The sequence below is a fragment of the Camelus bactrianus genome, chromosome 5 (genome assembly GCF_048773025.1).
Source record: "Camelus bactrianus isolate YW-2024 breed Bactrian camel chromosome 5, ASM4877302v1, whole genome shotgun sequence".
Lineage (NCBI taxonomy): Eukaryota > Metazoa > Chordata > Mammalia > Artiodactyla > Camelidae > Camelus > Camelus bactrianus.
The window spans coordinates 72003854-72030990 of record NC_133543.1 but is presented as its reverse complement, the minus strand read 5'-3'; the positions used below and the strand labels follow the sequence as shown (position 1 = coordinate 72030990).

The 27137-nt window shown below is 39.2% G+C and overlaps 1 protein-coding gene across 3 annotated transcripts in view; it reads left to right on the top strand.

The window, feature by feature from the left end:
* Positions 1–27137, top strand: part of UNC80 (unc-80 homolog, NALCN channel complex subunit) — a 190421-nt gene that overhangs the window by 16626 nt on the left and 146658 nt on the right. For 2 of the 3 annotated variants that reach the window (XM_074364070.1, XM_074364071.1), the window contains exons 7-14: positions 2962–3101; positions 12959–13220; positions 14319–14453; positions 16471–16687; positions 17362–17502; positions 18570–18838; positions 19862–20230; positions 25216–25362. In XM_074364070.1, coding sequence (XP_074220171.1) covers positions 2962–3101; positions 12959–13220; positions 14319–14453; positions 16471–16687; positions 17362–17502; positions 18570–18838; positions 19862–20230; positions 25216–25362 — 1680 coding nt within the window. The remainder of the gene's footprint in view (positions 1–2961; positions 3102–12958; positions 13221–14318; positions 14454–16470; positions 16688–17361; positions 17503–18569; positions 18839–19861; positions 20231–25215; positions 25363–27137) is intronic. The other variant, XM_074364069.1, reaches the window with a different exon arrangement.

Below are 27137 nucleotides of genomic sequence, written 5' to 3'. Positions count from 1 at the left end.
GCTGAATTCTTTGATCAGCTCTAGTAGTTTTTGTGCGGAACTTTTAGGGTTTTCTATATATAGTAACATGTCATCAGCATATAGTGACACTTTTACCTCTTCTTTTCCAATTTGGATCCCTTTGATTTCTCTCTCTTGTCTGATTGCTGTGGCTAGAACTTCCAAGACTATGAATAGGAGTGGTGATAGTGGGCATCCTTACCTTGTGGGACCCCTATTATGTGTAGGTTGGCATGTTTTATATTATCCCACAGGTCCCTGATACTGTTTTCATTGGTTTTTATTTGTTTTCCTGTCAGCTGTTCTGATTGGGTGACTTCTCTTGTCCTGTCTTCTAAGTCACTATTCATTCCTCTGCATTATCTAGCCTACTTTTTACAGCCTTTAGCTCAGCTCTTATCTCAGCAAATGAGTTTTCCAATTTTAACTGGCTCCTCTTTATAGTTTCAATTTCCTTTTTGACATATTTTCTGTCTCTATTCACAATCTCTTTTAGTTCCTTCAGTACTTTGATCACTCCTTTTTTGAAATCATGATCTAGTAGACTATCATGGTCTCTTTCATGATGGTTCTTTAAGGGGATTTCTCTTGTTCTTTAATTGGCAGTGGTTCCTCTGCTTCTTCATTTCAGTTACATCTCTCTGGCACTATGGATTATGGAGTATCAGTTATCTACTGTGGTCCTGAAGAGGTTTGTTTATTTACTTATCTAAAGAGGATGCAAAAATAAAACTAAAAAAAAAAAAAAAAAAAAAATTTAAAAGAAGAAAAAAAGACTTGAAAACAGAGTATAAACAATAACAGAAGAACAAAATGAAGAGAAATAAAAACCAAATTGAGACAAATTTTTTCAATTAATAAAATGTTTTAAAAGAAAAATTTTAAAGGGATTAAAAAATAAAAATTAAGAGAAAATTAAAAACTAAAAAAGAAAAAAAGAAAAGAAAAAAAGTGAATGTGTTCCCATGGAGACTGTGCACTCAATAATTCTGTCAAGAGGTCCTTCTTAAGTGTGGGTGGTTGCCAACTCTTCCTTCCGTGTCTTTGTCTGTTGTCCCTTTGGTTGGGGGTGTGGCTGGTGTTGTGGTGGCCAGAGCCTGCCCTGTCTATTGAGCAGAGCCTCTTTTTTGTCCTGTGGTTGTCGCAGCTCCTGCCCTTGCCCTGCTTCGCAAACCCCGCTCGCTGGTTCCAGAGGCCCTTGGGTCGCATCCGCGGTCTGTGCCAGTAGGCCAGCGGGTCGCGCCTCCTCCCAAAGCCGCATCTCAGCGCCGTGCGCGGTGGGTGGGCGGGTCGCTCCCCGGTCAGTGCTGCTTCCTGCGCCTGCGTAGGGCCCCTGCTCAGTAGGCAGCCTCAGAGAAAACGGCCGCACCAACGTTTGCCCTCGCTGTGTGCCAGAACTCCGCTCCTTGTTCTTTTGTCTTAGAGGCGCGAGTTCACAGAGGCTCCGGGGCAGAACGGTCCTCTCTGCCTGGGGCTGTCAACAAGCCTCAGTTCCGTCTATGAGGTTGCGGAGCCCCCAGGTAAGGATTCACGTTTCCACCCCACCTCTGCCTGGAACCCACGCACCGGAGAGTATGGCGGCTGTGGCTGCGCCCCGCCCCTCTTCCCCTGAGAACGTGCCAGTAATGGTGCCGCGGGTCTGTGGAGACAAAGGCCATGGCGCCCCTCCCCCCCAGGGCCCCTCAGCATTGTAGCTTTGCTTTTTGTGTGTGTGTGTGTCTTATGGGGGACCCAGACTGTTCTGCTCCGTGTCCCCTCCCAGTAACGGCGCACAGCACGCTGCAGTCCCCCAGGGTTGCCTCTGTACAGCCGGCCTGAGTCCTCCTCCTGGCTCAGGCAGCCTGTCCCGTCCCCCACGTGCCGGCTCGCGTCTAGGGCTGGCGGTCGCGGGGACCCTTTGAGCCCATTTATCTTAGTTCTGATGGTCAAGGGCTATTCCATACAGAACCGAGCCTCGGAGGTTCCCCTCCATCCTACTGAGCTCTCCGTTGGAGAGGGGGAGACCCAGAGATCGAGCGCTGTTCCTCTTTGCCTCTCTGTCCCTGTGGGACCGGTCCCGCACTATTTTCCTTTTTCTTCCTTCTTTTTTCCTTGTCTCCTACCAGATTTGTGGCTTATTTTGTCTTTTGAAGTAGGTGATATTCTGTCAGAGTTCAGCAGGTGTTCTGATTGGCTGGGTGGGTCTGTGGATGTCACTCTTGATGTATTTGTGGGAGAGGGTGAGCTATGAGCGTCCTTCTACTCTGCCATCTTGTGCCTTCTGTGAGCAATACTTTTATTTTACAAGAAATTGTAAGGGCTAAAATGCTATGATTGGTCTTTGAGGGTCTTTATCCTTTAGCAAAGTATTTTATCTGTAATACTAATGGAAAATATCTCACGTTACCTGGGCAGAATTACAGTTACTAGCTAAATGTAATTAAAATAAGCTACTCTAAGAAATAGGCTGAATTTGTGCTTCTAAATAAAGGTCATTGTACCCAATTGCAAAAAATGTCTTTCATCCCCTCTTCTGATGAGTGATGGAAAATCCTGCACCTTGCACTTTCATTCTGATGTTTTGGCTTTGATTTAATTAGCTCTATCTAACTCGGCACTTGTTTTCTGCCTCATGTCTCTCTTCAGGTCACCTCAGTACTGGCGTATCTTTGCTGAATTGCCTGTAACTCTTCTGTAGATACTCGAGATGCACATGAAAAAGAAAAGAATCAAGGACAAAATGAAATACAGTACATGAAAGAGCTTAGCCTAGTGCTTAGAATGACACAGGTTCTTTCTAGAAGCCTGTTTTCAATCCCTTTTTGATGAAGCCAGATCCCTTTGTCTATGACATATTTTACTATGCTGCAAAATTTTTTTAAATTTAGAAAACAATGTATGTAATATGATAGATAACTCTAGAGGATATGCCTGAAAGGAAAAAAAAAACAAAACCTAATCTGCTGTCTCCACCTCCAAAAGGGGCTTCAGGTGGTCTGTGAAACATTCCAGTCGGATTCCATCTCACCCAAGGCCACCATGTCAGGCTGCCACCGAGGAAACTCCTTTGATGGAAGTCTGTCCTCCCAAACTTCCCAGGAAAGAGGACCATCACATTCCAGGTGTGTGATTGTGATGTTAGGGACAGAAATGTATTCCCAGTTCTCAAAAGTTAAATATGCATTTCTAGCTACTTGTGTAGCCTCTCTTCCTTAAAATGTGAAAGTACACGGTATATGTAGACATACTCTTGGTCAAAGTATCATTAGATTAATAATTCCGGAAATGAGCTATGAATAGCTCTCAGTTAAACATACTTGGTTGGAAGTGGGAAGACATGTCTGATTTAATGAGATGTCTGAATTAGATAATATTTTAAGTATTTAAATGCAGAAACTCAAATGATGCTGCAGGGATGTGAAAGGATCTGCTTTGATATATAAAAATACATTATACCAGCCAATCCTTGTATTAAAAAAATGGGTGCTTCTAAATTACTCATAGCGAATTCAGAAGTCTGTTCTTTGTAAACGTTCCAGGGCTGCCTGTCTTAGTTGGTACACAGTGAATTTGCTTACCAGTGCTTTCCCTAGGGGCAAACTCTACCTCAGAGGGGAGACACTCTAACACCATTTGTATAGTCCTGTTTTCAAGTGAAGTTTCTGTCTAGTGGGTAGTATTTTAAAAGCAGGTATTTTAAAAATGCTCTTTACATATCATAAAATTCACCCATATTAAGTGTACAATTAAGCAATTTTTAACAAATTTACAAAATTACACAACTACCACCACAGTCCTATTTAGAACATTTCTATCACCCAAAAACATCCCTGTGCCCATTTCAGTCACTCCTGTTCCCACACCCTGATCCAGGTGATCACTTAATATGCTTTGTGTCTCTCTATAGTTGCATTTCTGGACAGTTCAAGTAAATGGAATCATGCCATATGTGGTCTTTGGCATCTGGCTTCTTTCCTTTAGCATAATGTTTTAGAGATTCATCTGTATCATAGCATGCACAAGTAGCTCATTCCTTTTTATTGCTGAACAGTGTTCTGTTGCATGACTGTATCACATTTTGTTAATCCATTCGTCAGTTGTTGGATGTTTGGGTTATTTCTACTTTTTGTCTATTATGAGTAACGCTGTTATGGACATTCCCATACAAGTTTTTGGATGGATGGACGTTTTTAATTGCTGGATTGTATGGTACATTTATGTTTAATTTTTAAGAGCTGCCAAACTGTTTTCCATGATGGCTGCACCATTTTGCATTTCTATTGGAAATGTGTGAGAGTCCATTTTTCTCTGTATCCTTGGCAGAACTTGTTATTGTCTTTTTATTACAGCCACTCTAGTGGGTGTGATATGGGATCTCATAGTGGTTTTAATTTGCATTTTCCTAATGACAAATGATGCTAAGTGTACTTTCATGTCCTTATTAGCTATTTAAATATCTTCTTGTGAAATATCTATTCACATTTTTGCCCAAGATTTAACTAGGTTGTTTGTCTTCTTATAACTGAATTGCAAGAGTTTTTAAATACATATAGTGGCTATGTCTTTATCCCTCCCTGCCCCCCAAGCCTAAAAAAGATTCACAGATATTCCCTGTTAGTATTAGCTTGCTTGCTTTTTCATTTGGTAGTTTTAAAATGATTTAACGCCTTCTGGCACCAGGACCGCTACGTGGCTACATGGGTGTAGTTTTTTTTTTTTTTTTAAGATTTCTTAGAATTATTGAAAGTTTAGAGCTAAATGAATATAATTGCTTTTTAACCAAAATACTACTCTATTGTGCTTTAAAAGAAATAACATGTAAAAAGTTTATTTTTGTATCTTTATTTTGGACTTTAAAACCAAGCAACCCAGTTGAATGATCTTTTGCTGTTTGGGAATATGAAATTTTGACGGCAACTTTACTTGTATAAGCAGGGATTGTTTGTATTTATCCACATGATTTACTGTGTTGGGTCAGTGATGATGCGTGCTTAAAATTGTATCATTTTCTTTTTCTTTTCGAGGGGGAGGTAATGAGATTTATTTATCTGTTTGTTTACTTATTTATTTATTTTCATTGAGGTCCTGGAGATTGAACCCAGGACCTTGTGCATGCTAAGCAGGCACTCTACTACTGAGCTATACCCTCCCCACAAAATCATATCCTTTTTAATGTGAAAGGAAGGGTAACCAATCCAACTCCTGTCTCCTTGCCGACACACTAATCATTTTAACTATGTGAACACTTTCAGCAATGAGGAAATTAGTACTCTCAGATGAAACTCATTTCATTCTTAGATAGCTCTGTTTAATGGCATATCCTTTTTATATTTGACCAAATTTTGCTTTTCTTTAATTTCTGTCTATTGTTCTTGTATTAGTTTTCTACTGCTATGTAACAAATTACAACAAACTTAGTGGCTGAAAGCAACACACATTTACTACTTCACAATTTCTGTATATCAGAAATTCAGGCACAATTTAGCTGGACTCTGCCTCAGGGTCTTGCCAGACTGAATTCCAGATGTCAGGAAGGATGACAGTCTCATCACAGGCTGGACCAGGGAGAGATCCATTTACAAGCTTTTTCAGGCTGTTGGCACAATTTCTCCCTGTGGGTGCAGGACCGAGGCCCCTGTTTCCTTGCTAGCTGTTGTTTGGTGGCTGCTCTCAGTTCCTAGGGGCCACCCACAATTCATGGCTGCGTGGTCCTAACCACAGGCTGCCTCACGTGGTGGCTTCCTTCTTCAGAACCAGCAAGGGAGAGAAGCCCTCTCTAATTCCAGTCCGTTGATACAATCTTTATAATATAACATAATCACAGGAGTGACATCTCATCATCTTTGTCATATAATATAACCTAATCACAGGAATGGCATCCCGCCACTTTTGCCCTAAACTACAGGTTATAAGAAAGTCACAGGTCCAGAGGGGGAGGGTATAGCTCAGTGGCAGAGTGCATGCTTAGCATGTCCGAGGTCCTGGATTCAATCCCCAGTAAGTCCATTAAAAGTAAATTAAATAATAAGTAAATAAACCTAATTACTAGCCTCTCCAACAAAAAAAGAAAGTCCTGGGTCCTGCCCACACAAAAAAGAAGAGGATTATAAAGGGTGTGACCACCATCAGGTAGGAAGCAGGAATAGATCCCCTAAGTGCACTCACCACAATCCTTTGAGTACGTACAGAATCTTCTCATATTACTGTCCGCTTATTCAAAGGGAACCACCACCATAATGACCCCTCCACACATGAAAGCTCCCATTTTATTTGGTGACAATCACTAACAAAGTTATTAAAGGTATAATTTAATCATATTTGAAGAAAAGGTAGTTCCTTATGACACAGACACAGACTAATAAGGACTACCTTTTTGGAGACATCTTTACATTCATAGAATTTTCTAGAATCTTTACATTCATAGTATTTTCTAAATTTTCATTTATTCATGTCTATATCTTTTAAGTGTATTCTAGACATTAGGGTTGTATCAATATCAAAGTTCTTGTCCTCAAAGAGCTCATTTTCTAAAAAGATAGATAAAAGAGAGTAAATGCATAAATAAATAAAATTATTTTCAGGTTACTCTAAGGCCATGAAGGCAAAAGCAATGCAAAGGGGTGGGATGTGGGCCCTTTTTCATAGAGACCTGAGTAATATGAAGGATGTAGCCTTACGAGGACCTGGGGAGAGCAATCCAGGCAGATGGAACAAGTCTAAAGGCTCCAAGGTGGAAGTAAGTCCAGGATGTTTTGGGAACAGCAAGAAGGACAGTGTAATGTGGGGCCAGTGGTAAGCAAGAGGGTAATAATATAATCACCATTTTACATATGTACTATATATGTACATTTTCTCATGTTAATTATTGAGTATCCTCATATTCCTTCTTTACTAATTCTGTTCTACACAAATTCTAAGGAGTTTAGTTTAATTTAAGTGGTTTCTTAACTCAAATACTATGCTTCTGCCTGACTTTAAAAAATTGTGAAAAACAATACTAGGGTAAAATATTGAGGTCATAAAATACCCAGGAACTTGTATTTCTTACATAATTTTTCTTAACTATAGTAAGCATTGGAAATTTTCAAATATAAATTACAAATGATCTTTTATTCCTCTGACAAAATTCAGTGTTAATGGCTTTATTCTGATTTGCATGTAAAGACAAAGCCAGCTATAGTGTTCGATGTTCCTTTGTGGAAAGACATTGTTTTTCTATCCTCTGATGTGGCCACACTCAATCATCTATGTATATATTCATTCATTGAGACATATATGCACGCAGTCGCCCATAGCACACATACATCTTCATGTTTGAATTAGGTATGAGTTAGTGGCACTTCAGAAAAATGAATTCTGTATTCTCTCTGCCTAGCTACAGTGGCTGGTTGCCATGGAAATGATGCACAAGGTAGGCCTTTCAAAAATGCTAATGTTAATATGTCTTCATTGGAGAAGTTCATGTATTAATCAGAAATAAAGAGAAATTTAATAACAAAACGATGCAAATATCCTAGGAAAAAAAGGTGTCTGCTTATACCAAAGAAGTCCAATTCACCATCTTTTTTGCCCTAACCTTGACTGAACTGAACATTACTCTTCCCTGAAGTCTGCAACCAGTGAACAGGTAGCCAGTTTCTTTAAATTGATGTCAGATTTCATCTTTAATTACTGTATGCATAGACTTAATTTCTGCTTCGTTAAATACTCCATAGGGTCAGGACTGATTTCCACAGTTTTTTGCCTCCACAGAGTGTCTGTTATTCCCTTCCAAAGTGTTTTTCTGCTTCAGATGCTCTCTACAAGCATCTCCCAACCCTAATTAATAATAACTTGATTTCCTTAAAGCCATAGTTGCTTGGAAAATGTATTAAAGGAATTCTTACCCCTTTTTGATAGTCTTTGTCATAATGTATTCTATGCATATTAAAGAAGTGTATGTAAATTATAGAAAAAAATTAAAGGCATAAAGTATTTTTAAAAAATTGAAAGTCATGAGCTAATCAGGTAGATATAAGCATCATTAATTTTTTGTATATGTACTTCTCTTCATTATATTTACATACACCATTTATAAAATATAAATCTCTTAGGAATTTTGGTTGGAATTTATGATATTGTGATTTAAAATAAGAAATATATAGTATACTTGGTCTTTGTCCCCATTTCTGGCACAAACTTCCTACAACGTTTAGCGTTTCCTAAGTGATGAGAACAACAAAGGTGTCTTTTGTTATGTTAATGAGGTGACTTTTGTCCAGCATCTAAGGTTGCCAGGAGAACAAACCATTTGCCTAGAGGGTTGGAAATTTCAACCCCACCCCTGACCTCCCTGGAGAGAAGAGGGACTGAGGTTGAATCAGTTGCTGTGGGCAATGATTTAATCAATCATGCCTGTGTAATGAAGCCTCTATAAAACCCCAAGAGTGTTCTGGGAGCTTCCAGGCTGGTGAGCGCATTGAGGTGCTGGGATAGTGGTCAGCCTGGAGAGGACATGGAAGCTTCATTCTCTTTCCCTAGACCTTGCCCTTTGTATCTCCTCTGTTTGACTGTTCCTGAGTCATATCCTTTTATACTAAACTGGTAATCTAGTGAGTACACGGGTTTTCTGAGTTCTGTTAGCCTCTTTTGCTAACAAATCAAACCCAAGCTGGGGGTCATGGGAACCTCTGATTTGTAGCCAGTCATTCAGAAATATATGTAACCTGAACTTGCAACTGGCAGCTGGAGTCCTAGGGACGGGGTTTGTGAGACCCTCCAATTTGTAACCAATGAGTCAGAAGCCCTGATGACAACCTGGACTTGTGACCTGTGTCTGGAGTAGGGGAAGTCTTGTCTCTAAACTCTTAACTTGTAAAATCTGATACTGTCTCTGGGGAGGAAGTGTCAGAATTGAGTAGGACATGCAGTTGGTGTCCACAGAATTGTTGGTGGTATGGAAAATACTCCCTCCCTATCTCCACACATTGAAACTGGTTGCAGAACACAGAAGAGAATCACATTAAACTTACGGATTATTTGGAGGAGAGTAGAAATCTTTATAACGTTGAATATTGCAATAATTATAGTTTGTCTCTTTGTTTAATTAAGATTTTTTTTAATGTTCTGCAGTATTATTTATAGTGGTTTCCAAGTGCCTTCAACTTCTTGTATTACCATTCTGTTTTAGCATGGGAGTTGATGTTCTAGGTTAACTTGTTTAGTGTCTTTGCAATCTTTCCTAGCACTCCTTGATACTGGTTATTTTTTCCAAGTGTTTGTAAACTATAATATAAGACAATGTTCAAATCTATGTTGAGTATTAGATATTCCCCACTTAAACTGTCACCAGTTGATGTTAAATTCACCTTTCTTTCCACTTCTTTTTGGAGTTGATGTTTATCTTCAGCTTGTTAGGTCAAATATTCTTTAGATTTGAACATACTAATAAGTTACATTGCCAATTTTATTTCCCATCATTTTACTCCCCAACCCGTGGCATTTTACATATTTGTTGTTATTTTGAATAGGCCATTTTCATTTACATTTTCAAAATGTTTATTGCTTGTATGTACAAAAGCCTTAGATTTCACTGTCTTTATTTTGAATCTGTTTCTGAAATTTATCAGTTTATTCAAATAAATGAAGACAGGCAATAAGCAGGTAAACTAAGTAGAATATAATTTCAAGTCATGCCACGTTCTGTGAAGAAAATGAGAACAAGGTGAAGAGATGGATAGTGGGAGAGTGAAGCCTTTCTACACAGTGGTTAGGAAAGGCCTCTCTAAGGGGATGACATTGAAACAGAGCCCAGATAAAGCCTAGGGCATGAGGATAGAAATTTCCACACAGAGAAGAACTCTGAAGCTGGCAAAAACTTAATGTATTCAAGGGTAGTAAGAAGGTCAGTGTGGCTGAAGCATAACTACCAGATATCTGGATGGGTCCAATCAGGAGGGAGAAACCACACAGGAATCTGAACAGGGCAAGTTTAATATAATGAATTATTAAGTATAACCTAGGACTGGGGTATTGGAGTAATGATAGACCAGCTAGTAAGAGGTAAAGGGAATTCTAAAAAATACAGAAACAGTAGATATCATGGAGCAAGCACCAACTTTGAAGCTTGGACACAACACCCAAGGAAGAACCCCCTCTCCCCAGGGCTGAGATTCGATCCTGTTAGAGACGACAAAGTCACCTCTCACTGAAGGGCAGAAAGGTCACTGTGATGCTGTATCAGGGGAACTTGCTGGAAATCTGCCTTCTAGAATTTGTCTGAAGTTCACCCTCTAGGGTGCTAGGGAAAGCTCTTTATGGGGAGGTGTCTTGGTAGAGGTGCCTGGCTACAAAACTTCCTAAAATGGGGTGTGCCAAGGGAGCTGTTGGCTACAGGGTGCTGCTGGCCACTGTGAACGCTAGGAACTGGGCACAGGAGAAGGTGTGAGTGCAGCAGGAGCCTGGTGCTAGAAAAAACACCCATGCTGCAGAAGCTGCACACTGGGGAAGCCATGTGCATGGCAGGACCTCAGCACTGGACAAACATGAACACTATTGGAACTGGTACTGGAGAAGCTGCACACATTGCATGAACATGTCAAGAAAGTGCACCAGATCCAGGAAGCAAAATACTTTCCTCTTGTAGTACGTCTCCCATTCTCTCTACTGACCAAGCTGAACACCGTGCCAACTGTCAATGGAAAAACATTTAAAGGACCCAAATCCCTTTTCACAGAGTAAGCAAAAAAGATGAATTTGGAACTAAGAGGCAAAAATAAATAACTGACACAGCAGTGCAAGCATGGCAGAGAATGAGATTGGAGGGGGAGACAAGCCAAATCATGCAGGCCATGTTGGCCGCTGTAGAGAGCTTGCATTTCATTCTAAGGGTGATTAAAAAATCTACTGGAAGGTTTGAGCAAAGGAATAGAGAGATGAGAGAAGCACCAATGAGACCATAAGGAAGTAATTGCAAAAGCCTAAAGAGAGATGCTGGGGTCTGTGGAGCTAATGCAGAGTGGTTAGAAGGAGAATCTATGGAACTTTCTGATGGATAGAAAGTTGCCATGCAATTGATGTCCGAAGCGTATTCTAACTCCCTGGAAGGGGGGTAAACTCTAGGATTACATATACAGGAACTTCACTGATAGTAGAAAGCTTCTCTTCATATGACTGCTCATTTATTTAAATAATTAGTAACATAGCATCTTATATGGTTGAAATTTAACTTATACTTAATTTGCTACTTCAATTAAAATATTCAAGAATATTAGACTACAGGGTAGCATTGATAGTCAAAACCATCGTATACATAGGCAATTGCCTCTCAACACATTAGGGAGTACTAATAAGAGTAGAAAAAGTGAGGGGCAACACGTGCTTTGGTGGAGGGGTAGTGAAAAGCCTTTGAAAATGATTCACGGAACCTGGTCCAGGTTTGTATATCTGAACTTTTTACTGAGCCCACAGTAAAAAATATATTTGACTCATGACTCATGGCAAGTATGTAAAATGTAACAGAAATGACACCAACCATCCAAATCCTTACTCCATTTATTGCATTTTGATAGTTTTTATTCTAGTTAACATTTTAATCATAGTCATATCCTTTGGAGTTAATTTCCTGAACCAATAATGAGTCATAACCTTCAATTCAAAAAATATGAGTCTGGGAGGCTAAGGAAAACCTATCCTCCTTCCCAGTGGCTGCATTTAAAAATTTCTTTCTTTCTTTCTTTTGCTGAAGCCCTTCATGTGTGGGTGGCACCATTTGATTGTTGATAGAATAATATAAAAATTTATTTTTTGCATCATTTAACTCAGGAAGAAACTGTGCTTGTGGTTAATTTTAGATTTTAGATTTAAGTTTCCCTCTTAGATTCCAGAAGTTCTAAGTTTATAACTTGTCATTTATTGTCTGTCATTCTCACTTGACCGTATATGCCTCAAGTTGAGGAAGTTTATATACTTTCATATCTCCTAAAATACCTAAGATGGTGTAAGATACCTAATTTGCTGAGTAATTGCCTAAAACTAATTTATAGTAATTTTAAATTGAGCACTGAATAATGAATATATTATGTATTTAAATTGAGTAATAGAATTCCAGAATTTTGAGATTTTTTGGGGGGGGAGGAATGAATTAGGAGTCTCAGATTAACATAAACATACTACTATACATAAAACAGATAAACAAGAAGGACCTACTGTATAGCACAGGGAACTATATTCAATATCATATAATACCTATAATGGAAAGGAATCTGAAAAGGAAAACATATATATATGTATATGTATAACTGAATCACTTTGCTGTACACCTGAAACTAACACAACATTGTAAATCACCTATACTGCAAAAAATTTTTAAAACTATATATGACTTTAGAATTTTCAAAATGATTTCATTTTCCTTATACTATAAATTTTGTTTGTTTAGTACTTTATAGTTTCCTTGGCCCTTTTACATAATATTATGAAATTGAAATTAAAATGTCCTAGTGAAGCACACAAATATTATTTCCATTTCTATCAAGGTGCAGGTCAACCTGATAGCTTAGTATAAAAGAAACATCGTGATCTGAACCTCATGTATTTCTATGACTCATCATTGTCCATCACACAAATTACTCACCAACTATACCAATGGAATTATTCTCCCCCTCTCACTTAAAACATACAATTTTTTAAAAACTCCATGCCTTTGTAGGCATTGTTCCCACTCACTGAAATGCTGATCCACCCTCCTGCCCCATCCTCAACTTTGCCTGGATAATTGCTACCTGTCTTTCAATTCTTTCCCATGTCTCCTCTGCCAGAGAGTGTCTAGCAAAAGTGAAATGAGTGAGACCAGTTAGAAGGATGGTAAAGTAAACCAAATAAGAGAGAAGTGAATGAATAAATGAACAAATGAGGAAAGCAGAGCTCTAAGCCATGCTGCGCCACCTCGCGGAATCTGTGACTGTCAATATAATCATGTTCTTTCTGCCATTGGGAACAGGGCATCTCTCGTGATACCTCCATGCCAAAGGTCCCGCTACGCCACCTACTTTGACGTTGCTGTTCTTCGCTGCCTACTGCAGCCCCACTGGTCTGAGGAAGGCACTCAGTGGTCACTGATGTACTATCTACAAAGGCTGAGACACATGTTGGAAGAGAAGCCAGAAAAGCCCCCAGAGCCAGATGTTCCTGTCCTGCCCAGACCTAGGAGTAGCTCGATGGTGGCAGCAACTCCCTCGCTAGTGAACACACACAAAACGCAAGTAAGAGATGCTCAATCCATCATCACTTGAACCCACAACTTTGACCATAACAGATTCTTTTTTTCTTCTGTGTATCCAGCTCTTCTTTATCCCAGTGCTGACTCTTTGATTGGTAGGTTACTCTGATGCTATTATCCTTTCTTTCCATCTTTTACTCCTAGACCCTTAGCATTTAATTGACCATTCAGAGAAGTGCTGTCTAAATGCCTCTTGCATACACTAATCTAAAGTAAGCCTCTGCTGATCCAGAAAATGGAAAATGGGTTTTCTGGCTAATCAAAGTACTAGTTAATAGAGAGTTCTCACATATAACTGTCAAGTACCAATATTATAAAATGCATGACACTAGCATTCTGCTGAACTTGATTCAACCTCCTTTTCGAAGCTCAAAATTTTCCAGTGCCTCAAGGTCATCATTAGCAATATTGTTTTTTGATATATAGATTACCATGTATTCTTCAGATGTTTGGAGGAATAAACTAAATGTGTGCATATGTGATAACATCCCCCAGAAATATCACTTTTTGATAAATGAAAGTCCTGTTACCAGCTTGAACATTTGTTCTTCTCTTCCTTATGAATACCACATGTTGAATATGCAGAGAAAAATATGATTTTGCGTGTGTTCCAGTTGTTTGGGTTTACTTACGTGTGAATTGGCTGTGCCTGGAAAAACATCTGCATGTTCTGAAAATAAAGAGGAGGAATCTCAGAATGAAAAGGAATTATGCTCCGTTTTAGTAATAGATGATTCTGCACATGGTGAATATCTCCTTTGGAGAATCATTAAATGGAAAAACATTTTTTTAAAATAAAAAGTGAAGAGATACCTACTCCCTCCTGATTTTCTTAGCTTTCCTAAATCTGGAACTTTGTGGTCTCACTGTTGAAAAGTCCAAATAAAAGTTGCAATTAATATGAAATACACCTCCTCAGTAGTAGCTTTTGGGTTCTGAAAGTTTGGACACACAAGTTAACTTCATAGATATCAAAACAGTATGCATATCCCTATTAAAAATACGAGATCTCAATAAGAAAAGTATTTAGATATAAAGCCCCAAGTCCTTGATCATGAATCTACCTTCGTTGTCTGTTAAGGATCTCACTATGAAGTGTAATGAAGAGGAAAAATCTCTCAGCCCCGAGGCTTTTTCCAAGGTTTCGTTGACCAATCTGCGTAGGCCTGCAGTCCCAGATCTTTCTTCAGACCTTGGCATGAACATTTTTAAGAAGGTGAGTAGAACCACTTATGTCCTTTGACGTGCTGGTAATTGAAAAAAACAAAACAAAGCAGTGGGGCATGAGATGCTTCTGATCGTGCTGCAGAGTGGGGTGGGATGGGAAAGAGACCCCGGAAGAGGTCTGCTCCCAATTACAACACTGGCTTGCAGTATGACCTTGTGCAGATGTTTAAATGAGGGCTTAACATTCTACACTTTATACAGAGTTGTTACACAGCTCAGTCCTGATGATATGTGTAAAATGCTTTTAGTAATGCTATAATGGAGATGGTTGTGGTAGCAGTGATGGTAACTTATATTTGTATAATTCATCTCGTTTTACCAAGCCCTTTATAGAAATAATTCTTATTTAATCCAACGAGATTTTTATTCTTCACCATTTGGACCTAAGAAACTGTATCTTACTGAAGTTCTTAGAGTGATGGGATCATCATGGAGCATTTATTCTTGAAGTCATCTGTGTTTTAAAGACAACAAGCAAACCAAGCTTTGTTAATAAAGTAGTAGCTCCTTATAACTGACCACTAGGTTTACTCCCATCTCTTCTTTTTGTGAGTGGCAATGTAGGTTTCCATTCAACAAACATTTATTGAGCATTCATAAGGGGCTAGAACACTAAAGGTAGGAAATTAAAAGGTGTAGTCTTCATGCAAATAAAACTGAGGTGGGAGTCAGTTGATCAGGGTTCAAATTCCAGCCCTGCCACTTTCTACCCATGTGATACCGGCCAAATGATACAATTTTCTTCATCTATAAATGAGTGCGTAATACACTTAATCTTGAAAGGTTAAGAGATTAAGTGAGATAATATATGTAAAGTCTTTACTGTGCCTGGCACTTGGCAAGTACTCAATAAATGTTATTATTCTTTAAAAAAAAAAAAAAAAAGGAAGGAAGAAAAGAAAAGAAATGAAACTGAACCTTGGAAACTTTAGGTAGTTTTCAAAAGGTTGAGTCCAAACTCAAAACTAGGCCTTCTAACTAGATAGTCCATGTTCTAAGACTCTACATTTCACCTGTCCTTTTTATAAGTAATTAGAGCTGATCAAATAGAAAATAACATGTGTAGAATAATATATATGTGGTAGCCTATTTTTCTCTTTTCAAAATGACTGGTTAATTTCAGTGAAGAACACAGAATTATGACCCCATCTATGAGCTCGGAGTGTTGCTACCTTTGTTGATGATGCAGTAATGGGCAATGGCCATAGTTCTTCTAAAAACGTCAATCAGTAGGGGTAAAAGAGGCTTTCAGTACTGACTGCACGTGAGAATCTCTGCAGAACTTTCAAAAATTCAGATGCCCAGGTCTGACCCCAGACCCATTAAGTCAGAATTGCTAAACAGACATTGATATATTATAAAAGCTTTCCAAGCAATTTCTAAACTCTTAGTTATACTGGATTTGAACTTATTTAACTGGTAGGAATAATAGATTTGTACCAATGCATGCTCTGTATCTTCTTTGCCTCCCCTTATGAACAGAGGCACACATTGGTTTTTGTCTGACTGAAACAATGGATCTTAGTCTTGAAAAAATGGAACAGAGAAAGATTGGCTGGTCCAAGCAGTGACTTTGGAATTCTAGACTCTAACTCAGGGGCTCTCATGTTTTACCATGCATCAGAATCACCTGCAGGGCTTGTTAAAACACACATTGCTGGGCCTCCCCCTTCTGAGTTTCTGATCCAGTGTGGCTGGGGATGAATCTGAGAATCTGCATCTCTGACAATTTCCCAGGCACTGCTGCTGCTGGTCCAGGGACCACACTTTGAGAATCACTCCTCAAACCCAACCCAGCAGAAAAAGCCAGGAAATACATTAGCTTTTGCTCAGTTTCTTTCATTCTTTTGACACACTGTGGAAATTGGATGATATTTGGTGACTTTCTGGCTCTCCCTTTCCTGGAACGTTTCCTGTGTTTTACTCCAGATCATGGAGCCCTTTGGGAAGCAAACTGTAACCTTGCCTCTGCCCTGTGCCCGACCCCTCATCTCTCATCCTTGTAGTTCAAGAGCCGCAAAGAAGACAGAGAGAGAAAAGGCTCCATCCCGTTCCACCACACGGGGAAGAGGCGGCCCCGCAGAATGGGAGTGCCATTCCTGCTCCACGAGGACCACCTGGATGTGTCCCCCACCCGCAGCACATTCTCCTTTGGAAGTTTCTCTGGGCTCGGAGAAGACAGGCGAGGCATTGAAAAAGGAGGCTGGCAAACCACCATTTTAGGTGACCACCAGGACTTCCCAAAATAGGGCAGAGCTTCAGTGACCTGTTTGGAACTCTGGATCTAGGTCTCCCGGGGAAATCTGGGTCTTTCTTAAACAGTTTAGTCAAGAAGTTTGGGCCCACATGTAGGCTCCCCAGACCCAAAATTATGCTGTCTCTTTCATAGCAAAAGAAATGCAGGTAATTGAATTATGCAAGAATCCTGTGTAATTAGACAGGTCATGGACCTATTTCTTGGATCATCCTAGATGTGGAAACATGGCCTCAGAGGGTTCTGTGCATTAACTTTCATTGTGAATCCAAGGGCAGACTTTTCTAACTTAGATATTAAAAAAGGAAGATGTAAAGAAAAGAAAAAGGAGCTTTTTTTTTTCTTTCTTTCTGAATGTCACATTAAGAAGGCCAGCTTGAAGTCAAGAGCTGACAGCTGGCCAGGGCCTAACAGATGGTTTCTGACATTTGACTTAGATTAGGGCTGACCTTATCACAGGCAGCTTCATCCATCATCTTGACCCAGAACATTCCCAAGGCGAGTTCAATTCCTGCTAGTCGGCTGTACCTCACGTACTTCCTGACATCCCCTCACTCTCATGGCTGTCCTTTGGACTGACAAGACCTCATCAGAGCATCTTTCAGATTTTCAAACCCTCTTGTGGTGCTCTTGTCCATCTCAGGGAAATTCACCCGGCGGGGCAGTTCGGACGCGGCCACTGAGATGGAGAGCCTGAGCGCCAGGCACTCCCACTCTCATCACACGCTGGTGAGTGACGTGCCAGACCACTCCAACAGCCACGGAGAAAACACCGTCAAGGAAGGTGGGTCGGAGGCGGCCCTGGCAGGCGGGAGTTCAGGTTCCTTTTCCTGTTTCCTGTTTTTACTCCATGTTCCATTTTCATTGTAACCTGGCTCCTGTGCTTTTTGAAAACTCCATCTGTGTATTATGTTGCTTTGTAATCTCCTTGTGAGCCATTCTTAAGATTTCCTTAGTAGCAAGAGCTGTTGGATAGCACACTATGAACACCGTAGCTTTTAGAGAGAAAGCCAGGGCAAGCCATTCATATTTGTTTTTGTTTTAATGGAGGTACTGGGGATTGAACCCAGGACTTCATGCTGCTAAGCATGCACTCTACCATGGGGCTATACCCCCCACCCCATATTTGTTTCCAAAAGAGCATAGACCTACAGGGCTAGGAGCGACTTAGAGGACCTCTATGACATCCCTCTGAAGGGCTTGTCCACCTTGTCTCTGCCTTCCAAGACCACCGATCTCCTTTTCAGACAGCTGATATTTGGTGCTTTATGTGGAGCAAATGTGTTTCTGGATGGAATCCAAGATGGGTTCTTACTCTGTGCTCTTAACCTATGAGCATGAATTTAGTCCCTCTTTTCCCTGGATTGTATTTCAAGTATTTGATAACGTCTGTTAGTTACCACCACAAATTTATGTTCCATTACTCTTAAGCAAAGGAGAAAAAGAACCTTTCTTGTTTGCTGTTGCCTAAACATACTAGATAAAACCAAATATTTTAGCAGTTACAAACTTGTGAGGAAATACTTCAGCTAAACTAGTTTAACTATATCAGTAGGGTCTGTCATCTAACAGTGGGTAAAGTGCACCTGTTAGACAAAAAATGTTAGCCTGTGTCTTAAGGAAGTTGGTTAAGTATTCATGTTTTCTATAACTGTCATTATTTATCATGTATTACATGACTTAACACCTTAATCATTTCCATCAAAGTTGAGAATAGCTCTGAGACTATCAGTCAAATATCTGTTAATGCTACAGTGGTGATTTGGTCATGATTTAAATGATAGTATAACTGTCTGACATGATGTCTTAGGTTAATATGGGGAAAACCAAGACATTGCTTTCCTTTTTTAGTACGATCCCAGATCTCCACCATCACAGTTGCAACCTTCAATACCACATTGGCGTCATTCAACGTAGGCTATGCAGACTTTTTCAGTGAGCATATGAGGAAGCTCTGCAACCAGGTGCCTATCCCGGAGATGCCACACGAACCCCTGGCATGTGCAAACCTGCCTCGAAGCCTCACAGACTCCTGCATAAACTACAGCTACTTGGAAGACACAGAACACATTGATGGGACCAATAACTTTGTCCACAAGAATGGCATGCTCGATCTTTCTGTAAGGAGCAAGATTTTGTCTTACTGAAGCTTGGAAGATATTGAATCTCTGGGCCAGTTTTTACAATGTTGGGTAAAATGGGCATATAAATTCTTAGAAATGTTGAGCAGTTAAATGAAAAATCTACTCATGTAAAAAAATTTCATAAATGTACCCACATCTTAGATTCATCTTTTCTTTTTTTCTGATCTCAATATTTTTATATCCTGATAGTAGATATATACAATTGTGTGTGTGTGCTTGCTAAGTCCCTTTTTTCTATCTAGAATGGGAGTAAAAAATTCTGTTTATTTTCTTTTGTTATAAAAGCAGCAGGACTCTAAACCCACGGTATAGCAGGAGGAAATGAATAGAAGTCCAATAAAACATTTAAACCTGCATTCTCAAGAATGCCTGTCTTGATTATGGTTATTAGCAAATGAAAGGGTTGTTATATTTTACAATTATATTTCACAAAGTTTTGTAATTTCACCTCAGGGAAGTTAGCTCAGCAAATAATTTAAACTACTAGAATCAATAAAAGACATAATTTAAACATGCAAATATTTTGCATTTAAAATTGAAATGTAAATAATGATGCAATTGCTCATGCGTAAATGTTCTTCTATTATGTGTGTCCATAAGGAGGTCATTTTTCTTCATCCTGTGTTGGTGGAAAGTGAAAGGTAGAGCATTAAAACACTTTGATTTTAAAAATCAGTTGAGCAAGTTTCCATTTGGGCAAATAATTTCTTTCCTATTAATTTGTTAAGCTTTATTGTCCCCATAAAGTGTCTATATCATGGCAAGTTTTAGAGTACTTAAGTGAGATAACACACATACATTTTTAATTCTTCTATATTAAGCACATACACATGATTCCAATGCAACTTAATAAAATATCTGAAAATTACCTGAATTATTTATGTTTAAGTGCCTAGAACAGCCTAAAGGAAATGCATTAAACAGAATAACTGAATCTATTTAGGAAGAGGTTAATTCAAGTCCCTTAATCACCCCCGGTTTATTTTTGTCTTCTCCCAGGTGGTTCTGAAGGCTGTTTATCTCGTCCTGAACCATGATATCAGTTCTCGCATCTGTGATGTGGCGCTAAACATTGTGGAATGCTTGCTTCAACTTGGCGTGGTGCCCTGTGTAGAAAAGAACAGAAAGAAGAGTGAAAATAAGGAAAATGGGACTGTGGAAAAAAGACCAAGTGAGGGAACTTTCCAGTTCAAAGGAGTATCTGGAAGTTCTGCTTGTGGATTTGGGGGCCCTTCAGTTAGTGGAGCTGGAGATGGTGGAGGAGAAGAAGGAGGAGGTGGTGATGGAGGAGGTGGAGGAGGTGACGGAGGAGGAGGTGGAGGAGGTGGAGGTGGCCCCTATGAGAAGAGTGATAAGAACCAAGAGAAGGTATGACAACCATGTTTTGTGTCCTCATGAAATGTTACTCCTGATTTCTTTCCAATTCTTGCTTGCTGGCAATTTGTTGACTCAGAATAGCAATTAGTCAGTAGAGTGAAAAAGTCTAGAAATCTCTTCATTAGGTTCTCAGCAGGCATGAGTGAAAAACAGATGAAACTGTATCCTGAATTCAAAAGCCATGGCCGTCCAAGTAATGTTAGAATTAATTCCCTGGCTTTGTTAATTCTGCAGGAGAATATCTCAGATACAGTACATGGCCATAATTCTTAGTCTGCCACCAAGAACAGCCTCATTCTCAAGACTTTCGGGGTCTGACCCAGTTGAGCAGTGTTGTTCCCTTCTCAGGCTGCCAGCACAAAATACCATAGATTGGGTGGCTTAAGCTACAGAAATTTATTTCTCACAGTTATGGAGGCTGAGAAGTCCAATATCAAGGTGCCAGAAAGGTAGATTTCATTCTGAGGCCTCTTTTCTTGGCTTGTAGGTGGCTGCCATTTTGCTGTGTGCTCATGTGACCTCTTTTTGCTTTGTGCACAGAGAAAGAGAACAGACTCCCCAGTGTCTCCTCTCATAAGGGCACAAATCATCTTGTAGGGCTCCCCTCTCATGACCTCATCTAACCATAATTTTTTCTCCGAAGGCCATGTCTCCAAATACCATCGCACTGGATGTTAGGGCTTCAACATGTGAATTTGGAGGCGGCAAACATTTAGTCCATAATAAGCAGTATAATTTTTCCACAAAGAAAATTAAATAAAGTCCTTTCTCTTGACTTAAGGAACGCATGTTTAGGCAGCCTACTTTAATCACAGTTAAGGGGAAAGAAGGGAAGATGTTCTGTGTAGTTGGTTGGTTTGTTGGTCTTGGTTTGGAAGATGAGCCTTGCTCCTCTGTGTCACAGTGTGTCACATCCAGGTGTCTTTAGCTTTCTTGTTACTGACTGTTCTTGAATTTAATTTCCTTTGACTTGAAAACCTGATTTATGATCTCAGCACTTAACATCAAGAATCAGTTTTCTCTTTTAATTTGAATTTTAAATAAGAATTAACAGAGCTTAAATTCATATAATTTATGCTGATTTCAGTTTGGGGTTTGAGTTGGAAAATGCTATTAAGAAATTGAAATCAACAAGAGATTTGAATCTTGAACAGGTGACAATCTACACATCAAGTCAAGTGTTTATAAGCATAAGATTTCACCGTGCAGAGTTCTACCACCTACATACTATCTAAAGAGTAAATTGTTATTTTCTTGCAGGATATCAGGTTTTTTACATCTGAATAAGTGTTGCAGTGCTCCTTCCTCTTTTATATATTTTTTCTCTATCTCTTTCCAGTTCTACTTGATGCATGTTTAATGTGCATTTATCATCTGTGTGTCTGCCTCTCATTGTCTACTCTTATTTTTTCTTAGTATTGTGGACTCTGATCTAGTTATTCCTGCCCCAATATTCTTGCATTCCTAAACCTACCCTCTTTTTTAGGATTTCTTCTCCTGCCTTGATCATATATATGTTTTTCAATTCTAACAGAATCTTCTGGTTCTTAAGGTTCCCAACTTCTTACCTTCCTAAACATCACTGAGGACAATCCAAGGATCCTCAGATCTCACCGTAGATTAAAATTATCTAAATGATGATATAGATCACAATGGATTTGATCTTGGATCCTAAGATCTAAGAAATTATTCCTTCAGCAGTTATGTAGGAATTAGCAAACAAATACAAGTTTTAAGGACCAAATTTGTAAACACAACAAATCATGAGATTCTTAACGTTCAATTTTTCTTACCTGTCAATCTAGCCTGGCCACTCAAAGAGAAAATAGATACTGCTATGTCATCATGTCATAATATTCAAGGAAAAATAGACAAGAATAAAAGTTGTGAAATTTTGATAAGCTTTTATCCCTAAGTTGATGAGGGATTTTTTGTTTATACTGAGAATCTCTGAAGTTCATTATTAGTATTTTATTTTACTTTGTTTCTGTTTTGCTTTTGTTTTTAGTTCTAAAATTTCACCCAAGTAGTATTTTTATCTAATTTCTTATTAAAGAACTGCAAGTCCCTTGCCTATTTAAAATCTAGATATTATACTAGAAACTTGGTAATATAAGTTTGACCAAAACTATCACTTTTAATTAGGATGGGATTTCTAAAAAGTCAGATTATATGTTATCCAAAACAGCCACCAAGATATAAATGTTTTTTGGTTAGTTCTGCAGAATATTACTCTTTGTAATACAGAGAATTTATAAAATCATACCTTACCGTAGGTCAAGTACATTGTGCTTGTGATTCACACAAGTCTGTTTTGCCTCAAACCCATCTGTCTTTTCAGTGAAATCAGAAGGTTTATCTAATTTTGTAACCTAGTAATACCAGAAGCATGGGGGATTGATTAGTTCAGAAGGGAAGATCTAATTTCTGTTTCTATATTTGCCACTCACTGGTACTGAGAGCTTGAAATGTTATTTAATAGCTCTCCCGATTTCCGTCTGTAGCTTGATACATCTTTCTGAATGTCTGCTATGAGACATAAATCCAAAGGACATCTGAAGGTCCAAAGAAATACAAATAGATATTTACAAAAACTTATTGGAGTGGGGAGGGTATAGCTCAGTGGTAGAGTGTGTGCTTAGCATGCATGAGGTCCTGGTTTCAATCACCAGTTAATAAATAAATAAATAAACCTAATCCCCCTTCCCCTCAAAAGACCTGATGAAATTTTAAAAAAAAAGAAAGAAAAGAAAAGAAAAGAAAGAAAGAAAAGCTTTTGAAGCTAGGAATTTTTTTTCAAAGTAACATGTAATAACTTTTAATTGTATGTAAACCAATCTTCTAAATCAGCCCTTAGTCAGGGTGACTTTCCGAGGCAGTACTCCCTTGGCTGTGTGTGCTCTGCTCTGCCAAGGGCTTGTGCTAAGGGGGTCAGTCAGGACTAAGCTCCAGGCCAAGCCCTGCTCACCGAGCTCTTCACCCAAGTGCTGCCTCTGCTAAGAGGGCTCACCTCCTAATTTATCCACCTGGAGGAGTGCCTCTTCTCATATGCACAAAGTTGCCCCAAAGGTTAGCAGTGTCCTACACCTAGAAATAATTAACATTGTTTTTGTTATTATTACACGTGCCTTACATGTGTTGCCTCACAAACTCTATGAAATGGGTATTTTTTATGATTCTTATTGTGTAGGGCACAGAGTGATTAAATAATTTGCCCAAGGTTGTGGAGCTAAGATTTGAATTTAAGCTAAAACATTTCTGAATTGGTATGTATGTATATGTGTGTGTGTGTGTGTGTGTGTGTGTGTATGTTCGAGTCTTCAATTTTCAACCATCAGAGCTGTCAAATTCCCAAGAAACAGACTCAGACAGGAGAGGTGTGGCAGGAGGTTTCCTAGGGTGTCCACTCAGGATCAGTATCTGTGAAGTATAAAAGGGGCAGAGAAGTCGAACTGCAATGTCGTTGTAACAGAGACTTTAGTCCATCACATGGGGAGCTCCGGAGCTGGGTTGTCTCTTCAGAGAAATCCCCAGGTAAAGTAAGGGAGCCCACCTTTATACCACACCCCCCCATCCTTTTTATGCCCTTGACCTGCCATTGGAGGCAGACTGTTTCTAGGAAGAGAGCATACCCTGGGGCGAGGCAGGTCTCATGAGGTAAGGCAGTGCCTGGAGAGAACTATCAGCCGAGAGCTATCAGCCATCAGTACTTCTAGCAGCTCAGAGAATGAATATTCAGTTCTAAAGAGGGCATCTCTGGAGTCCAACATTACATCCACTACATGCGCTTTTGGTTAGAAAAGGAGGAACAATTACATAACAATAGGGGAGCAGAGAGCCTACCCTATCACATAGTGAACAGCACACAATGTCTAGATAACTCCCATCCCTTTCACGCCCTACCCACATCTGGATACTCTTTCTATGTGGGTAGCCCCAAAGTTTGTGTATCCACCTGAGCGTGGAAAAGCCCCTCACAATTTACAGAGCAATTCTTACTCATTATTTCATTTGTTTGGCACTGTAAATCGATAAAGAAAGAAGGGAAGCTATTAGGCGCCTCAGTTCACAGGTGAGAAAACGAAAGCATAAAGAGATTAGTTAATTTATCTAACATCATGTGCAATTAAGGAACAGCTGGAATCTCAGGTCCATGGTGCCTGTGCAGAAAGTAGCTAGAAGGACTGAGGAAGGCTGAAGCTTCTCGAAGGTAGTAGGACTTCCACACTGGGATCTGCGTCATTCCTTAGCAACAGCTTCCTTCTTCTTTGGAAATAATTCAAGGAAGCTCATTTTTCTGGAAGCTGTGTTCTCCACGAAGACCAAGGATTAAATGAGGCAAGAGAGAGGATGGTAGCAGTTTTCATAATTCATCTCAGGAGGCTTCCTATTTAGCCTCAAAGGAAGAATCGTGCTTAATATTTACAAGTTTTTTTTTTTTTTTAATATTCTCACCTTGCTGCTGCATGAGTATTACAATATAGTGAAAGTGTAAAATTAGAAAAATCTTTTGAAAATGTCAGAAATTTCAAAGTTTCTGACTTGGATCAGTTCCAGAAATTTAACAGTAATCCTTGGCTGGTGTGTTATCAGAAGCCTGCTGATGAGGATAGTTTCCGGAAAAAGCCATTTGCCTTCATCACCAATAGTCTGCCCTGCCTCCCTCTAGGCAGTTATTCTGATAGTCTGTCAAGGATGTGAAAGCATGTCTTCTAATAAAGACGACTACGTTTGTTTCCTTTAGCACTAGAGGGTGTTCAGAATGCATAAACGTTTTTCTTTCTTGTAAGTCTCATTCTAGATTTTTGAAAAGTTAGCTTGCTTGTTGGACCCTTGACATTCTCCTTCACAAATTGCAGGGGCTCACTCTACAACATATGTACTTGGTTTAATAATAAAATAGAATCTTAGTAGCAAAAGAACCTTAGTGACTTAAGTAAACAGAATCCTCTTTGTTTCTCGTTTGTGGATACTAGGATGAAAGTACACCTGTAAGCAACCATAGGCTTGCCCTAACCATGCTCATCAAAATAGTGAAGTCTTTGGGATGTGCCTATGGTTGCGGAGAAGGACACCGAGGGCTCTCTGGGGATCGTCTGAGACACCAGGTATTCCGGGAGAATGTAAGAGAATTAAAGTAGATTCCATTTCCTCTTCCTCTTCCCTCCCTCCAAATTAGGAATGAGTCCTTTGACAATGAGGGTCAGTGTTCCCGGAAAAATATTGTATTTTGTAGGGGTACTTAATGCATCATAAGGTGGGAGGATTCCCACAAATATCTCAAGATATCTAAAACCCAGGCCTGGGAAAATTTAATTGGGAAACCACTTCTACCTCCTGCTCAGGGCAGGCCAACGCCCAGTTGGTAAAAGGGTGTATAATTGGAACATGTGAATTATAGTTTGAAAGAACATTGCAAAGATGAGTGCATTTAGCAAGCTTCTGATGGTCTGTGACAGATGACTTTTTAATCACCTGTCTGGGGTACTATAGAAGAATATCTTATGTTAGAAAAGGGGATCAAATTTTAGGACTTAGTTTGTTGTTTTTAGATACGGAAAATGGCCCTTATTGGGACAAAACAGGACTGCAAAAGTAGCCAGTCATTTTCTGGCTGCTTTGTTTGACAATGAACCTTAACTACTAACTATCTGAGATCATATGCCTTTGAACTGTGTGAAACTTGAAACTCTGCGCTTAGCCTAATTCTGTGATGGAACATGGAAATGTAATTCCATCTCATTTTCATATGCCTCCACTCCCGACTGCTTTTCCCTACAAACCTGAGCAATAACCCACCTCCACAACAAGTCCGAGCTGGAACAGTTGCCTCATGCATACATTTGAACTGAAATCATAAGAAAATATTTTCTTAAAAGTAAGGGTTTGATGCAAATTTAAGACCAGGAAGCCCTTTGACATATCTTAGCAGAGTTTTAGGATCATGTCAAAATCTAACCCCAGCCTGTTTTTCCTTGGTATTAGGTTTTGTCATGAAATGTTCACACAGTATTAGCATGTTGAGTTTCTTTCTTAATCTATCATCTACCTACCTATCTATATATCACTCACTCTTTTGTATTCTGTTATATTGTATTGTATTTGTTTATTATATATATGGGGGTTATTTTCACAGTAATTAACATCTAAATTCTGAAACTTGACATTTTGGCCAAGGTCTAGATTTTGAGGCCAAAAATTTTAAATAATCAAGATAATCATGAGTAAGGCAATAAAAGCTGATGTTGCCCCCATCTTTGCACTTGTGTATGTGATTTTTGACCTTTGATTTTTAATTCTAGTACAGTATGAATAATTCCCTTCAAGGCTAAAACCACATCACTCCTCATGCAGAAGACTGATTCCATGAAATGAAACATCAGAATATAAAAAGAAGTGTCATGCTTTAGCTGGAGGTGTAAACTGGCTCTGACATCAGAACTTGTCTTTCTAGACTTGGAGAAAGTAGGGCTAATTGGATCAGAAGCCACTTGAGGGGCTGTTGCTACCGCTTTGTCACCATACTGTCTTCTCTCAAGAGTACTGAACATTACTCACTCAGAACGTCCAGTTTTCTACCTGCCTTCTCAACTTTGTTGCTTTACATGGCAATACCTCCATTCTCCAGTAGCCCAGTTTAGCACTCATTATAGGGACTATATTTACTTATCCACGCTTAGTAGACGCATTGTCCAAGAGGTATAAATTTGAGAAGTTTTCCCTGGGAAAGTCTAATTCAAGAAGCTAGATGTTTCCAGATTTCTCTGGCATTGGATTTTCAGAAATGACTTCACTTTTAAAATATTAAGAATATTTCTTACCCCCATCAGATCAGGTACTCTGTACTTTTATTTTTTTTTTTAGAAATCAATTATTATTTATTGTAATGATATTCATC